The following is an 18077-nucleotide window of genomic DNA, read 5'->3' on the forward strand; positions in this document are numbered from 1 at the left end:
TACTTCTACTGCAAAATAATATTACATTAGATCCATAAGACGGATGCTAGGTGACATAGTTTATAGAATACTGGCCCAGGAGTCAGGAGGATCTAAGTTTAAATCCAATCTCAAACACTTACTAGCTGTGTGACCCCATACGAGTCACTTCACCCTGCTTGCCTCAGTTTCCTCATCTGTAAAATGAGCTGGAGAAGGAAATGGCAAACATTCCAGTATCTTTGCCAAGAAAACCCCATATGGGGTTACAAAGAATTGGATATGACTGAAACTACTCAACGACAGATTCCAAAGAGTCTTGCATATAAGTACTAAGAAAGAAAAAGCTACATTTTCAATGATGTGTGAGATATAAATAACTTCTCTGAGTCCAAGTATATTTTTTCTATTGTCATGTAAAATATCAATAAAAGAATGCTATCCATTGTCTGTCTTTGCTATTCTCTCCCTATGCTTTCTTTTTTTCCAAAATCTGTCACTATTTTGGTTTTAAATTTAGGGACTTGAATAGATCAAGACTACTTGACTTATCTGGCAAAAGAGTGTCCCCTAGTGTACAAATACGGAATATATCTTTTTGTCTGAAACTGGATGGGGATCTTTTATCTGTTACACAATATATTAAGAATTCTGTTTCAATAAGGAAAATGCCAAACATAACTGAGAGAAAAAGTGGAACACAAAATAATTTTCTGTTAATAAAAGCATAAATGATTTTATATTATTTTTACAGGTCATAACAAAGGTCAACAATGGGATCAGAGACTTTTCTACTTCAGTTACACCCAAACAGAGTCTCTGTGATGGCAGATGGCACAGAATAACAAGTGAGTAGATGTGAATAGTCTGTGTTTCCTTGACAAGAATAGACATAAGCACTCATGTGGAATGTAGACTATGAGCAATACTATAGATGGAGTGATTATATGATCAAAATCATCAAGGAGGGTAGCAAAAAAAAAAAAAGACTGTACTTTTGGCTAAAGATATATGTTGACTCTAAATATTTTCTAGAGGTTATTTCCCCATTCTTTAAGTCATGGAACATGCATGATACTGTTTTTAATATAATCAAAACTATTGCATTTTGAATTCACTCATATTGTCAAATATCATGTCCATAATGTGTTAAAAATTTAATTCAGCATATGAATAAGAATGATATATGCTGAAAATATGAACTGTAAAAGAAAGATATGCAAGACTTCAAAAATTGCATACATTTTTCAAAGCTAAAACGTGTGAGAAAAATCTTCAAATTATTTTCTTATCGCATAACTGGAAAACAGCAATTATTTAGTAATATTGAGGATGATAATAATAGCTGATTTTATATTGAACTTTATATCCATTATTATCATCAGTATTACTAAATAACTTTACATTACAAAGTACTTCTTTATTCACACTATCTCATTTTAAAACTTTATTTTTTTGCCATCACCTTCATTTCTAAGTATATCCCTCCTTGCCTCTTACCCATTATTTCATTTGGTCCTCACAAATTCTGAGACACAGATACTATGGGTTTATTATTCCATTTTACAGACCAGGAAATGGAAATTCAGAGAGATAAAGTAACTTGTCTTGATGACACAGCTAGTAAGAGTTAGGAGTGGATTTCAAATCCAAGTCCACCCCCAACTCCACTTTTCTTAACCTCAGTTACAGAACAGTGAGTTCTTGGGTGTGAGTATATATTTATATGTATGTGTATATGTATATGTGTGTATACATATCTATATCAATAGATGTATAGATCAATAGATGTCTGGATAGATAGATAAAATGAATGAAAAGTATCCTGAATAACAGATAACATGCAAAGTAAATTCCACTTTTGTCTATAAAGTGAATGCTGTTGGATATGTTTTATAATCAGCTTTTCCATTGCATTTCAGTTATTAGAGATTCCAATGTGGTTCAACTGGATGTAGATTCTGAAGTCAACCATGTGGTTGGTCCCCTCAATCCAAAATCAGTTGATCACAGGGAACCTGTATTTGTTGGAGGTGTTCCAGGTAAGAATTTTAAGGGAGTGAATTGAGGTTAGGTTTATTAAGCTCTTACTGTAAGTCAGGCAGCGGGGAAACAAATGCAAGAAGTAAAAAAAAATGAAATGGTGCCCACCTTCAAGGAATTTAAATTCTGATCGAAGGAAACATCCCCTACAGGTGAATGATGGCCATGGAAGAGAATTTTGGCCTGGGAAGTCACTGGGATGGTGAATGAAGCTACTGTGCAGTCAATTGACATTCCCCAGAAGCAATGGTGTTATTGATTCAATTGAGGGAATGCCAAAACTAATTTCACACGACTGTCATTACATTGTTGAAAATCCCTTGATTATTGATTTTCCTCCTTCACCCAAATATGTCAAAGGACATTCTAAATAATTTAATATCTCTTTAAAAAAAGGCATTCAAAGTTGTAAGACCTTACCTAAGATCACAAATTAACAAAGAACTGGAAAATCTAACATTCCTAAGATAAAAAATTTTATCCTAACTATTCACCATTGCCATATATAATTACAAAATTCCTTAACACTCCACTTCCCCAGGCACTAAAACTAGAGTTAAGGAGGGAACTACTTATGTAAATTGCTCCAGAATCATGGGAATCTTGGGGATCCAAACATACATACCCATATCTGCTGTCACTGCCCTCAACTGACTAGAGAAAGGGAAGAGAAGTATCATTTTCCCTTCTCCAAAAGTCTGAATGGATACAACAGCTGCATATATATGTCTTCTCATTCCATTGTAGAAATAATCAGAAAAAGAGATTGTCAGCTGTGACTTTAAAAACATTATCAGTGAGGCAACTGGTATAATCAATGAAGACTGCAAAATATTTTAGGGTGGTATTCAGAAAATATTTTAAGGATCAAAAAGGGTTGTTGTTTTTTTAACTTTCCTATGAACTAAACAAAGCTTATTTGTTATCTATACCTACTTTCATTTCAAATACTTATAAACAGTTACAGAAGTCAAATTCCGGGCCTGAAGTAAAAATGTTGTGGCTAGTAAGGCAGATGTAGGCTTAAGATTCCTAAACCTTTGTGCCTGGCATTTGTTTTGTTTTTATGAGGGAAATGTGAAGATTTTTTATTTACTACCTTACAAAAACATTGCAGACTATCTCCTGCCAAGGTATTCACCTCACCTTTCCCAAATACTTTAAGCAAGAAATGGGAACCACAAAAGGGGGAGGGGACTAATCATCAATTAATGAATTCTACACTGGGCACTTAAAAAAATACTGATTTTTCTTCGCCTTCTTGGAGTCTTCCTAAAAAGCAGCAGAAACAATGATGATAAGTGTCTTAGAAGCTAGTGAATGTGATTCTTACAGGGATAAAAATGTGCCCTCTTCTTTTTTTTAATGTTTTTCTTTTTGGAAGGGGGAAGGTAGGGCAGTTGGCGTTAAGTGACTTGCCCAAGGTCAGAGGGCTAGTTTTTTGTTTTAAGTGTCTGAGGCTGGATTTGAACTCAGGTCCTCCTGACTCCAGGACCGGTGCTGTATTCACTGTGACATCTAGCCACCCTCCAATGTGCCCTTTTCTTATCCCCACCTCTTTAAAAAAATTGCCCAACCTCCACCTCCATCCTGATGCTGCCAAGCTTCTATTCTGAAACATGACTAGCACATTCAGAAAACTGACACTGCTCTTTCTGCCTTCCACAACTTTTCTTTGGTGCTCCGAGTCCAAAGACAGCAGTGCCAAGAAACATATATGCTTTCTAAAGTTTATAATCTTTTCTATTTCTCCTACCACTGCATTAGATTCTTCTATTCCCACTAGGCCTTGTCACCAAAATAAAGAAGGGAGAAAAACATTAAGGAGAAAATATTGTAGGTGAAATTCATAAGTAGTTTTACTGAAAAGTAGTAAATAGTAGATGGGGCAGCTAGGTGGCCCAGTGGATCCATTGGGTCTGGAGTCAGGAAAACCTGAGTTCAGTTCTGGCCTCAGATATTTACTAGCTGTGTGATCCCAAGCAAATCACTTAACCCTGTTTGCCTTAGTTCCTCATCTGTAAAATGAACTGGAGAAGGAAATGGTGAACCGTTCCAGTATCTTTGCCAAGAAAACCCCAAATGGGGTCATAAAGAGTCAGGCATGGCTGAACAACAACAACAAAGTAAATAGTGGTCTCCCTAAAAACTCCTGGTCTTTTAGACCCTATTTTTCCAATAAAATCAATTAATATTTACTGAGTGGCTGTTATGTAGAAAACTGTCATCAGTTCTATGTTTTAAGTCATGATACTTGCCCTTCACCAAATCATGTACTTACTTGGTTTACAAATTAGCCAATGGAGTGCTGAGTTCTTTTCATCTTCCTTTAATCTCCATCATTGGTATTCTCTAATTGTTCAACTGGCTTTCATACTTCTGATGATGAAGGGTATGGAAGACAGCTCTCTTGTCAGGTCATACCAATGTGCTACCATGTGGATTACAAAACTGATCTGTAAGTTTGTTTAGTTCCCCTTCTGTTCTAGAATCCTATGATTCTATTGCAATTTTAAATAGGAATTGATTTTCCCCACATGTAAGTGAAGTATGGTCTATGTGCCTATTCACCTTCAGTTTTTTTAGTCCACCTATAGCAATTGCATGAAGATGTTCCATTTGTAGTCCTGACCATTTTTTATTCCCCTTTCTGAGTTACTTATTTCTAAGTGTCTTCCATCTTTTATCAGCAATGCCAAACCATATCTGTGTTTACTTCCCTACACACAAAGGAATAAGCTTTGCTAAGTTCAATTTAAATTTTCTGAATGTTTCTAATCTCTCAAAAATGTTTTGCCTTACATTGTTCCTATGCTCCCAACTCATTTAATTGTGCCTGTGCAATTAATAAGCATGATCTATGAGCCCTCTTCAAGATTATTAATTAAGATAATAATAAAACAAGCTTAACATAAGCCCCTATGACATAGCACTGAATACCTGTAATCAATTAAGAAGAATGACATTTTTCATTTTCTTTGTTTACCATCCAAAACCCCTTCCTCTGAGAAAAAAAAATAGGCTCACACCCATCTGAATATGGATCTTTTTATATGACATTTATGAATTTGCCTAAAACATAAAGACTTGGAAGTAATAGATAATATGAAGAGAAAAACAGAAAAGTTAACAAAATTCAATGAGAGACTCAGAATCAGTCTCTGCTCCAAACAAACACTCACTCAAAATGAGTGATGTGAAAGTGAAATTAACTATACAAAATCTGAGACTCATGAAAATTCACAGCTAAGACTAACAATGGAATCATATCATATACTCATTATTCATACTTAACCCTTGACCAAAAAGAGAAAGAAAAATATGAAGGAAAGAGGTAACACTTTAAATAATGCTGACTCTTCTCCTCACCTCTAATTCTGTTGGTGTGTTCTCCAGAATAAACTTGGGATGGTAGATGTGAATCTGCTGTTTTGCCCTGCAGGTCTCAGTTCCCACATACCTTTTACTATGACCTCTCACGTCAATTTGTGAGTCTCCTCTTCATCAGACCCACAGATAATCTATTCTTTTTTCTTAGAGTGGGAGAGCTAATAGTTGACTTTTCTAACATTTTGATCAATTAAAAATCCCCTACTGTATTCTCTATGATTTCCTTGTGTCTCGACTCTTGCCTATGACCTGTTTTTTTCTTTTGAAAAAGGAAGGTGATTTTTTTTTCCTTTCGGGCTTTTCTTCTTTCACAACATGGCTAATATGGAAATATATTTTACATGATTGAATATATATGACTACATTAAATTGCTTACCATATTAGGGAGAGGGGAGGGAAGGGAAGGAGAAAATATGAAACTCAAAATTTTTTTAAATGAATGTTAAAAATTGTCTTTACATGTAATTGGAAAAAATACTATTAAAAGAAAAAGGAAGATGAAGCCATGTAGCAGAGTAGTTACCCCCTAAAATAATCACTTATGTATGAAATTCTTTCAAAATAATTTTTCCTTCAATCATTAATTTTCCTACAGGCTAAGTTTTTATTTATTTTTGTTTCTTCCATTCTGTAGTTCTTCTCTCTCTTCAGATCAATAATTGTTTAGCTGGGTATTGTGGGGGGAAAAATTTACATTCAATTGTTTACATTACAATCATTTCAGTTCCATCCACTCTCTGAGACATGCTGACTTCTGTTAGTGTGTTCCCATCCCTTGGGGCAGCTAGGTAGTACAGTGAATGGAGCACAGGCCTTGGAGTCAGGAGGACCTGCATTCAAATCCAGCCTCAGACACTTGACACACTAGCTGTGTGACCTTGGGCAAGTCACTTAACCCCAATTACCTCGCCTTCCCCCCCATAAAAAAAAGTGTTCCCATCCCAAGGGTTTCATGAGGCTCAGATGGATGTGAAGCATTTTGCAAACTCTAAAGCACTATAAATATGCCAGTTGTGGTGGTGGTGGTGGTGGTAGTAGTAGTCAAAGCCACAGTAATCCTCAGCAGCAGTGTAGTAGTAGTTATTAGCCTACAGTTACAAGGTTACAAGTCTGGTGATGACTTCAGTCTCTAAGTCTTCTCTCAGGTTGAGTTCAAGCAATGTTTATAAAGCAATACAAGGATGTGCTGATAAATGTTTAACAACCAGGAAGGGGGGGAAGGGGAAGAATGTATACACGCTCACTTTTAAGTTTAATCTGCATTATTAACATATTCTTAAATCTAGGCAATGGACAAAGCAATAAATTCCTTCTTCATGAAGTATTGGTGCTCATACAGAAAATTTAACAAGCTGTAAAGCCCATCACACCCCCACCCTACTTCTTTTCCAGCTATACTTCTTTGAAATTCCTGTACTGAAAGGGTAATTTTGATAATGTGAGATTTTCGCCATACAGGATGATTCTATAAACTGATCTCTGAGTGAGATGCAAGGCCACTGTATTCTACAAATAACATTTCAACCTTGGATACAACTAAATTAATTGAATCACAAACAGGAACTTGACCATGGAAATCAAGAGAAAACATGGGTTATATATTTCAGAGAAAAACTGCTCATAAAATATATTAAATTGAGAAATTTTATTAAATCTGAATTTTGTAGTTGAGTGAGGATTTTATGAGGCTGTTACATACTTTACCAAAGAAGTGGGGTTTTGAGGGGTGACTTAAGTGGCACAGTGAATAGAACAGTGGCCTTGAAGTCAGGAGGACTGGAGTTCAAATCCGGCCTTAGATGCTTAACACTTACTAGTCACGTGACCTTGGGCAAGTCACTTAACCCCAATTGCCCTGCCTTCCCCCCGCCAAAAAAGCAAAAAATAAAAAAAAATTTTAAAATAAGAATTGGGGTTTCACATGTGAACTGCCTACATAAAAGGGAAGACAGGTAATTGTGGTCACCAGGGTCTTTCTATTGCTGCATTCTAATGGCCTAAAGTCAGATTCTGCCTAATCTGATTTAGTTACTAGCTCCTTTTTTATGCATAAATCACCATGACCTTGCTTGCAACATTACGCATGTCTTTCACAGTTCAGTAAGCCTACAGGCTTATGATGAAATAATTCCTTTTCTTGTTCCTTGCAGAGTCTCTCCTGACACCAAGCTTGACCACGGGTAGACCCTTCTCTGGCTGCATCCGAAACTTCGTGATTGATGAACGCCCAGTAAGCTTCAGTAAAGCAGCACTGGTCAGTGGGGCTGTGAGCATTAATTCTTGTCCAACAGCCTAATATTAAAGCACAGCAGCCAAAGTACAAAGTTCTTTAGAGCACTGAAGAAACAAAAGCCCTACCAGCAATAAGGAACATCATCTCTTTTTCTAGACAGAAGTACCCATGTAGTGAACAAGACTAAATGAGGCATGAGCTCCTTCCTAGAGCTGGTGAAGGATTATATTTAGGATTTCTCACTTGGATTCTTATTTTCAATCTTAAATATTTGCAGTTGAAAACAAAAGGAAGGCTAAGCTTCTGTGTACTGACAACACACTTATTTGATGTTGGTAAGGTATACTGTTCCTGTCTGTAAAAAATAAAATAAAAATTGTGTTTCAAACATGCCCTGGCATATGTTTTCAAAGTGCTGACAGATCCATAGATTAATTTAATTGTCAGTTTTCAGAGAGATGTTATAAAAGCTTCATTCAGTCCCAAACTTTGCCCTAAGCTTTGTTTACCTCGAAAAGATTTGCTAATATACGTTAAAGAATACATCTAAGGGCGGCCAGGTAGCACAGCGAGTAAGAGCACCAGCTCCAGTGTTGAGAAGACCTGGGGATCGAATCCCGGGCTCAGACACTTAGCACCCACCCAGAAACACCTGGCCGTGTAACCTTGAGCAAGTTACTTAACCCCAATTGCTTAGGGGTGGCCAGGTGGCTCCGCGAGTAAGAGTACCGGCTCCAGTGTTGGGACGACCTGGAGATCAAATCCCGGACTCAGACACTCACTCAGCACCACACCCAGAAATAACTGGCCGTGTAACCTTGAGCAAGTTACTTAACCCTGATTGCTTAAAAATATTAAAAAAAAAAAAAGAATACATCTAGACAATAAATTTATTAGTGCAATTTTGTTGTTCTGACAGAAAAATGTGGAGTGTTTGTGTTTGTAGCAGATATTACGAGTGATTTTTTTAATCTGCAAGAAAGTGGGAGTTGAAGCCAATTTACAAGAGAAGAACAAAAGGCAATTAGATAAACTGAACAAAGGAAAACAAATCTCTGTTTCCTTTCATATGTATTTATTGATTTATTTTTTTTATTAATCAGGAATAAGTATTATTGCTGGACTTCTTTATTAGCTGTTGTTTGTCCTTCATTCTCAAAGAAGACAATGATATTTTGGAAGTGATATCATGATATGGAAGTGAATTGGATTTAAGTGAGGGAGGGGGGCGCAAAGTCACCAGCCTCATTTTCTCCTCTGGAGCCATCTGGGTCCAATGTCCAGATATAGATCAGGATGACTGGAGATGGCCCAGGATGCAGTGGAGGACCTTGGCCTTTTCAAATTAAATTCTTTAACAGGTCTCAGTTTAACTGAACAGTGCCCATTCAGTGATTAAGGCAGGAAATGGTGTTTTTACCTAGTTTAAAAAAATAATAAAGGTATAAAACAAGCAATAAATCAACAAATATTTATGGAGTACCTACAATGTTGCAGGCACTATGCTTAAAAATATTATCTCATTCGATCTTCACAGTGACCCTCTGAGATATCTGAGATTATGAACTTTTTTACAGCTGAGGAAATTGAGGCTTTACAGAAGCTTAAGTAACTTGACCAGGGTCAAACAGTTAGTAAATGTCTAAGGCAGGATTTTAAATAAGGTCTTTCTCCTGACCTAGCATTCTTTCCACTGTGCTACCTAAATACCTCGAATGGAGGGTTTTGAATGCCAATCTAAGGAGCGTGTACCTTAGCATTTATTTGGAAATTAGAGAGTGGAAAGGTCTTGAGAAGTTGAATTATATGATTAGATTAGCAGTGTGTATGAAGGATTGAAAACCACAAGTTATTGTAATAGTCTGGATGACGTATATGTGTGTGAATACATACATAGACATGTACATATGTGTATGTATGAATATGCTATTCTATTATAGATCATAAACTACCTAAGAGTAGGAACTCTCGTCTTATTTATCTCTATATCTCAGACCTAAGGGCAGCGAGATGGTACAGTGGATAGAGTGCTAGGCCCAGATCTGACCTCAGATACTTACTACCTGCGTGACCCTGGGCAAATTACTTTGTCTTGTTTGCCTCAGTTTCCTCAACTGTAAAATGAGCTGGAGAAGGTAATGGCAAATTATTCCCATATCTTTGCCAAGAAAATCCCAAAAGGAGTCATGAAAAATCAGGCACAATTGGAAAACTACTAAACAACAAATACATGAATTATCTCAGGCCTAAGCATTCTACATATCAATTTTAATTTAATTCATTCACTTCAGGTAAGAAAATACATCAGAGACAAGGGAGGTAACATGGAAACTCCCTGACCACATTTACTTTGGGGCTAGGGTTGGTAAACTCTTGGATAGCCCTTATTAAAACAACAAATTGAGTTCCTTAGTGGGCTCCAAACAACGTTGTAGAATTGTCTCCCTATCATGCCATGGTTTAAACAGGAGAGCTATTTTGGCTAAATAACTCTACTATAAAGAATTTTATAGCTAGATGGGGCCCTGCCAACACTTTGTTCCATTCCCTTCAATTCACAGGTGGGAAACTAGATTCTAAGAAATCAGTTTGCCCCAAATCACACATTGACTCATGGTGTTACAGTGAATCAGAAGCATGACTAGGTCTCAAGTTCTAGAACAGCAAGCACTGTTCTTACTACATATATTTATTATCACTTAGAAGAAAACATAGCAGATTCTTAGCAGTTAATGAGTCTTTTTGATTTGAAAGATAACAAGCTTTTCTTATTCAAATGCCTACCATATTATGCAGATTTTTAAATTACTGCAATACCTTATAGCTATAACTTGGGAAAACTATGAATTGAGCTACATAAAAAGGTCATAACAGTAAAATGTGGAAATATAAACAAAGTTAATGCCTATGAAAAGAATGATTTGAGTTGAAATAGGAAGTTGAAAGGGTAACTAAAGATTCTGCATAGAGAAGAGAGGGGAAGAAAATGGTTCTTAATTTCAACTGAATTTATACTAGTTATAAAAAAGTATTTTCCTAAGAAAAGAATGAATTATCAAAAAGAATGTCATGCCTAAAGATAGTCACAGGAACATTTCTGCTATGGACCCAATTCTACCTCCAGCAATGCCCTTTTTTTCTCCTTTCTTCTGAGCAAACAACATCAAATACACACATAGCAAAATCCCATGCCTCCAACAGGTCAATCCAGATACCAATGGCTCTGAAAGCATGTTCATTCATTCAGCAACTAATCTATTGTATGTTGACTAAGTTTGATACACTGTGCCTTCAGGTTATTCCCTGTGTGAGGTGGTCAATTAAAGAAGTCCCCTAATTAATTTGAGCTTAAAGGGTGAGGAGTCTTTGTCTGGGGTCAGAAAGTCTCTCCACAGACAAGATAGACATGTTTATTGACCTCATTGGCACCTAAAGAGGACAAAGGACCATCCCTGATTGTTTTCCACCGACTACAGATGTCCCAAGATTATTTGATTTGTTGGGCTTCTTAGGAGGGTATATTCTTGATGAAGGAGTCAAGCTCTATGCCAGCCTATAAGAGAACCACCAAGACAACTCTCATTTCTTTACCTCCTCTTTCCCTTTGCACTGTTCTGTTTTGTTTTGCTTTTATTTTTTTGGAGGGGGAAGGTAGGACAATTGGTGTTAAGTGACTGGCCCAAGGTCACAAGGCTAGTTTTTTGTGTTACATGTCCGAGGCAATATTTGAACTCAGGCCCTCCTGACTCCAGGGCCAGTGCTCTATTCACTTTGCCACCTAGCCACCCCACTTTGCACCTTTCTTCAGGAATGAGGGAGAGGAGCAATCCTAATGGTTGCCTTAGGGCAGAAGTACATGGAGAGTCATATGTGCCTTCCCAGGTGAGTTCTTAGGATATAAGCCCCTTTCTGTATCCCTACATGTAAACATTCCAAGTCCAAAAAATGGCATTGACATCCAAGGAGCAGGGTATGATGAAGAGTCCCCTACTGTACTCTTCTGATTTCTAAGTTATAACATATTTTAGGCGTAATTGGAAAACTCTGTATGTATTGAGCTATATAAACAAGGTTGTAACAGTAAAAGAAAGAAATAGAAACAATACCTATAAGGAGAATGATCCAATTTGAAATGGTTTTAAAGGAAACTGACTAGATCTCTTTGAACTGATGCAGAATGAAGTGAGCAGAATGATGACAAAATGTAAACAATAACATTATAAAGGAAAACTTTGAAAGACTTTAGGATTCTGAGCAGTGAAATGACAAAACAATGATGCCCAAGGACTACAGATACACTTACTAGTGACGTGAACTTCCCTGAGCAAATCACTCAACCTTTATCTGCCTAGTTTTCAGGGCTACTGTGATGATCAAATGAGATATTTGTAAAGCGCTTAGCACAGTACTTGTCACTTCAGGATAGGGCATGGTAACCAGAAAGCCTCTCCCTGATATGGGCAGGCTTAGCTCTTTTAGTATATAATTGGTTGTTGTCCTTCGTTCTCAAAGAGGATCAAAATGACATCACCATGCTAGAATCAACTTTCACTGTGTCCAGCTGTGACTTACCAGACCAATATGAGCTCAGAATGCTCAACCACAGATCAGGCACAAATAGTCAGTGTGAACATTTGGGGTGAATTCTCTAAATTTGTGCATTCTGCATTTCCTTTGAGCTGTTTCAATTCTGCTTTGCTCATAGAGCACAGCACTTTCTCTGATGTGGGCACGCCATGCTGAGCAGTCCTGTGCCAGTGTCTCCCATGTTATACAAATAATTCCAAAGTCCTTAAGAGAGACTTTGAGAGTGTCATTGTATGGCTTCTTCTGACCACCATGTGAACACATGCCCTTTTTGGCAAGTCTATATTTTGCATTTGAACAAAGCAGCCAGCCCATCAGAGTTGCACTCTCTAAAGCAGAGTTTGAATGCTTGGCAATTTAGTTTGAGAAAAGACCTTTGTGTCTGGCATCTTATCCTGCCAGGTGATCTTCAGAATCTTCCTAAGACATTTCAAATGGAAGTCATTCAGTTTCCTGTCATGGCGCTGGTAGACTGTCCAGGTGTCAGAGTCATACAACAATGAGGTCAGCACAAAGGCTCTGAAGGCCTTCAGCTGGGTAGTCAGTCTAATACCCATACTTTCCTTCGAAGCCTCCCAAACACTGAACTAGCTCTGTCAATGCATGAGTCAACTTCATTATCAATGTGTACATCCCTGGAAAACACACTACCAAGGTAAGTGAACTTATCCACAACATTCAAAACTTTATTTGCTCTAATTGATCATTCCACATAGGGATGATACGGTGGTGGCTGACGGAGCACCTATGTTTTCTTGGTGTTGTTGGGCCAAAATTAGCACAAGCAGCAGAGAATCGATCCATACTTTGTTGCATATCAAGTTCAGAGCTGCACTGAGTGCACAATCATCTGCAAACAGAAAATCATGCACCAACACTCCCTCCACTCTTGCCTTTGCTTGTGGCTTAATAAATGTTTCCTTGCCTTCCTATTTTACTGTTTAGACTGTTCACTCCTCAAGGATACTGTTTCTTTTGCCTTTCTGTCCCCAGGGCATAGCTCAGTAGCTGATACATAGTAGATGCCTAGATTGACCGACTAACCACCACCTGCAAGAAAGGAGATGAACTTAAAAATGAAAAATGAGTCATACTTTTTGGGCCAGGGCCAATGGACATGGCCAATGTAGGAATTCTGGACTATGCTTCTTTGTCATGAGTGTTGGTTTTGGTGGGTTTTTTTTTTTTTTTGCTCACTTAGAGGGAGAGGAAGGATCAGGGACAGATAATGAGTATAAACAAAAAGAAAATTAGAACAGAAGGGGGAAAAGGGAACCAATAAAGGTTAAAAAGAATTTTTTTAAAAAGTCCCTGAAAAAGCACATGGCAGAATCTGGTATCACTCAACCAATATTTATTATTGGTCACTATGTTTTCCCACTTCCTAAGATCATAGATTTAGATTTGAAAGGGACCTTAGGGTCCATCAAATCCCACACAACTGCTCCATCATACAGATAAGGACACTGAAGCACAGAGAATTTTAAGGAGTCGCCCACAGTCACACAGCTAGTAAGTATCTGAGATGATATTTGACGCTTGCTGTACTTGAAACTTGCTATACCAAGTCCACTTTCCATTTAGCCTGAGGAGAGTTCATCACAATATTCCTGAATCCCAGTCTCCTGTATAGAGACTGAGGAGGTTTGATTTTCTAGGTTGCATGATCCCGTAATCTGGCCTTCTAACCTAAGAAAGGAAATTTCTCAGGCTGTGACAGCCTTGTGGGTTGTCTCATAACTAACACTAGGTTCAAGAGTCTGGTAATCATACGTTATTGTGAACGGGAGTTCCTTGGTAGCTATGACTCTTAGAAAGAAAAAAATAAAAGATCACCCCCACAGGCCCAAGCTACATCATGGGGCAGCAATAGGTCTATATTTGATCCCAATATTACCATAAGTCACTCAAATAGTACAGGCCTAATGGAAAAGGACTGCTTGTCCAGCAGCCCAAAGTGTTTTTTACTTCTGTGGGGAGTCCAAGCCACAAAGGTAGAACTGATACATCTAGGAAGAGCTGTTGTGTATAAGATCTTAGAAGAAAGGGGGATTTTACCAGAATGTTAGGGGATTTCCCTGTTGGAAGCTCAAATCAGTTCCCTTTCAAAGAAAGCTTACATGCTACATATAGTAAGTGCTTCAGATGTTTTTGGTATCTGTTTATGGTCTCCTGTGAGTGCTTTGTGTCTTCTGCATTTCTTGATTGATGAAACAAATGTTCTATAATTGACATATGTGGGTAGACAGAGATCTGTGTGTTATTGTCATTCCATACATATGCATATACATACACATGTATATACACATGGGGTTTGGAAGGCCCTGTGAAATATATAGTGGTGTATGTGTTTATACACATATATGGGTGTGTATGTATGTGTAGTGTGTATATATATATGAATATGTGTATATGTATGAATATATGTGTATATATGTACATATATATATATATATGAAATAGTTTTGCCCATACTTACCTAAGTAATTTAATGTCGCCTGTCATTTAACTTAATATTTATATTATCAAAGGTTTGGTATAAAGAGTAAGAACAAGTCAAAAATGAAAGATCTGTACTAATTACCTTGTTCCTTCAGTCAGAAATCAATGCCATATTTATTCCATCCGCCAAAATTTGATATTTACATCAGTACTTCAGTGGATATCTAATCTCACCAGTGTAGGTAGTCCTATTGGCACAAATACTTTTCTCTGCCTTTTCTTCCTGTGCCATTCTTATCATGCTGTGTCATTCCATGTTCTTCCATAGACCCTGCACCAAACGTTTTCCTCTAGGTCTTTTTATATTTTATGGGGACTACTTGAGCATTCTGGGTGTCCAGGTTTTACCCCTCAAAATTGTAACTTGACCTATCCACCTCCTTTGCCAGTCATACATTTTGGCAATACTGCTTATGCTACTTCTTGAAGGCAAGCCAGCATTAGAAACTTGCCTGTACAGTATGAAACCAACATAATAGGGAAATGGGAGGAAAGTGGAAATGTATGCATTTAATTTTTTTAATGTTTTCTAAAATGTGATTTTACAGCCTAGCTTCTAGATTATTCAGTATCTTTTAAAAATAGAGTTGTGGAAAGGTTAGGTAGACTAATACACTATTGGTGAATCTGCCAGTTGGTTGAACCAATGAAGAAAGAAATTTGGATTTATGTTAAGAAAGTGACCAAAATGTTTATAATAGATCCTACTACTTCAGGCCTATTTCCCAGGAGGTTTCGATCACACTAAAATATCTATAACAGCATATTTCATAGTAGCAAAAAAAAAAAAAACTGGAAAGAAATACACACCGATTGTGGAATAGCAAAATGCAGATTAATATTACTATGCAGTAATTATGTAAATGATGTCAGGGTAGCTAAGTGGCACAGTGGTTAGAGTACCAGGTCTGGAGGCCGGAAGACTGATCTTCCTGAGTGCAAATCCAGATTCAGACACTAACTGTGTGGCCCTGAGCAAATCACTTAACCCTGTCTGCCCCAGTTTCCTCAACTATAACATGATCTGGATTAAGAATTAGCAAATCACTCCATTATTTTTGCCAAGAAAACCCCAAAATGGGGACATAAAATCAGACATGACAAACTAAACAATGACATCAAAGAAATAATGAAAATGAATACAGAAAATCATGAGATTTGGGGTTTTTTTTTTTTTACACATTAGTCATTTCCCAACATACCCCCAATAGAGACCTCCTCTGTAACAAAGAAAAACAAGTAACTAAGGTAACAGCTAATGGTGTAACATTGGTATCCATAACAGTCTTTCCTGTCAACTCTGACCATCCCTCAATGAGGGAAATGTGATTCACCATCTGTACTCCAGAAGCAATGTTGGTATATTTAATCTGAGTTAAGTTGCCTTTCAGTATTGTATTCGTTTACATTATTGTCAATATATATACGTGTGTGTGTGTATATATATACTGTTCTGAATTGGCTTTTTCTGCTCTGTGCCAATTCATATAATTCTCGTTTTTTTCTGTGAATCCCTGGGAGTGGGGGGAGGCTTCAGACTTTTTGACACTGCTACTTTCAGAGCTAGTTGTGCTGTTTTGAAATTTTTTGGTGTTTCCAAGGTGGTATGATCTGGGGAGAGGTATGGTCACTGTTCTCTTGATCTGCTTTTTGGTCCTTACCCATGAAGGACCTCTGATCCCTTGAGATTACAATCAATACCGCTCCCCAGGACCTCTCCTCCCTTAGGGCCAGAAACAATACTGCTCTTCTATTGACCAAAAGTGTCCCCCCCCTCTGCCCTTGAACTGTGATCCAGAAGTGGGTATAGGTAATGGAACTGCCAAACAGTGTCTGGTCCTACATTTATTGCTAGCACAAAGGTACCCTGTAATCTCTTTCTGATCAGGTCCCCTTACCATCTCAGGCTCTTAAAGAGTTCCTGAAAGGACCTGAGTTCAAATCTGATCTCAGACATTTAAAACAAAAACTAGCCGTGTAACCTTGGGCAAGTCAATTAACCCCAATTGCCCTACCCTCCCCCTTCCAAAAAAAAAAAGAGAGAGTTTCTGAAGCTGCTATTGCTTCTGTCCACCACCTCTTAGTCCTACTTCTGATCTTTCAACTATGTGGGCTCCAGGCCAAACTCCTCACTAGTGTCACAGCTCTTTCTGATCTCCTTTTTCTTGGGCTGGAAGAATGTCTCACTCTGACCTTTTATTGGTTCTGCTGCTCCAGATTACTTAAAAGGTTTATCAGGTTTTTAAAAATCTTTTCAAAGAAATCTACTTTTAGTTTCACTTCCCCTTTTTAGTTTCTAGTTAATCTATTTCTGTAATTTTTTTCATTTCTCTTTGTAATCATTTTAAATTTGTGTTGGCATTCTAATTTTAGGTACATATTAAGTTAATTTTTTTGTTAGTTTTTTTTTAAATATATTATTTCTCAAGTACTGCTTTAGTTCTATCCCAGAAATTTTGGTATGTTGTTTTGTTATCATTTTCTTTGACCAATTATTCATTAGAGGTTGAGCATCTTTCATTTGGATCTGTCTCTTCTGTTTGAGCTCCCTGAACTGATTACTATTTTTAATGGCTTTATGGTCCATACTACTTGCCTTTTTAGATTTGTTTGCATTACCTGTGCTTAAATATATAATAAATTTCTGTAAAATGTTTCATGTTTCATATATGTATATATTTAGCAGCTTCATTTAGAAGACACCATAAGTCTTTTAGCTCTCATTTCTCCAGCAATTTTTTTTACTTTCATTATTTTCTAATTTATCGGTTAGACTTATCCAAAACTGAAAGAGGAGCATTGAAATTTCTTATCACTGTTGTGTTATGTCTTCTTGTAGGTCTGTAAATGTTTCCTTTATGAATGTAGATGCAAAGTTATTTGAAGTATATTAATATTAGGTTATCTATGGTTCCTCATAATGTAATTTCCTTATTTATTCATTTTTATGCTTTGAATGTTTGCTTTATCTGATACCATGGCTAGAACTCCTATTTTGCATTCGTTTGATGCATAGCAATTTTTTTCGCAATCCTTCATTTTTATTATGTGTATGGCTTTTTAAATGTTTCTTTTAAGCAAGAGGTTTTCTTTTCTTATCTAATCTGTCACTCCTTTTTTGTTTTATTAAGTCATTTAATCCTTTACATTTAATGTTATGAGTTAAGTTTATATTTTCTTTCATTTTTCTCTAATATTGAGTTTTTCCAAATCAGGATTTTTTTTTTCTTTTCCTATAAACACAGTACTATATCTCTTCAATTATTTTAACTTTATTTTTAAGGAAACCCTATTCTTATTGGCTCTTTTCCTTATCTTCAAACCCTGTTCCCCACTTCTACA

At 36.9% G+C, this 18077-nt stretch overlaps 1 protein-coding gene across 3 annotated transcripts in view; it reads left to right on the forward strand.

The window, feature by feature from the left end:
* The window catches only part of LAMA4 (laminin subunit alpha 4), a 199246-nt gene extending 191208 nt beyond the window's left edge, over positions 1 to 8038 (forward strand). For all 3 annotated transcript variants that reach the window (XM_069077020.1, XM_069077018.1, XM_069077019.1), the window contains 3 exons: positions 734 to 827; positions 1902 to 2021; positions 7564 to 8038. In XM_069077020.1, the coding sequence (XP_068933121.1) occupies positions 734 to 827; positions 1902 to 2021; positions 7564 to 7709 (360 nt within the window). In that variant the 3' untranslated portion in view covers positions 7710 to 8038. The remainder of the gene's footprint in view (positions 1 to 733; positions 828 to 1901; positions 2022 to 7563) is intronic.
* Positions 8039 to 18077: the final 10039 nt, after the last annotated feature.

Source organism: Petaurus breviceps, unplaced genomic scaffold (assembly GCF_028583685.1).
Source record: "Petaurus breviceps papuanus isolate PSGF00001 unplaced genomic scaffold, PetGlider_PUasm1.0 90977, whole genome shotgun sequence".
Taxonomy (NCBI): Eukaryota; Metazoa; Chordata; class Mammalia; order Diprotodontia; family Petauridae; genus Petaurus; species Petaurus breviceps.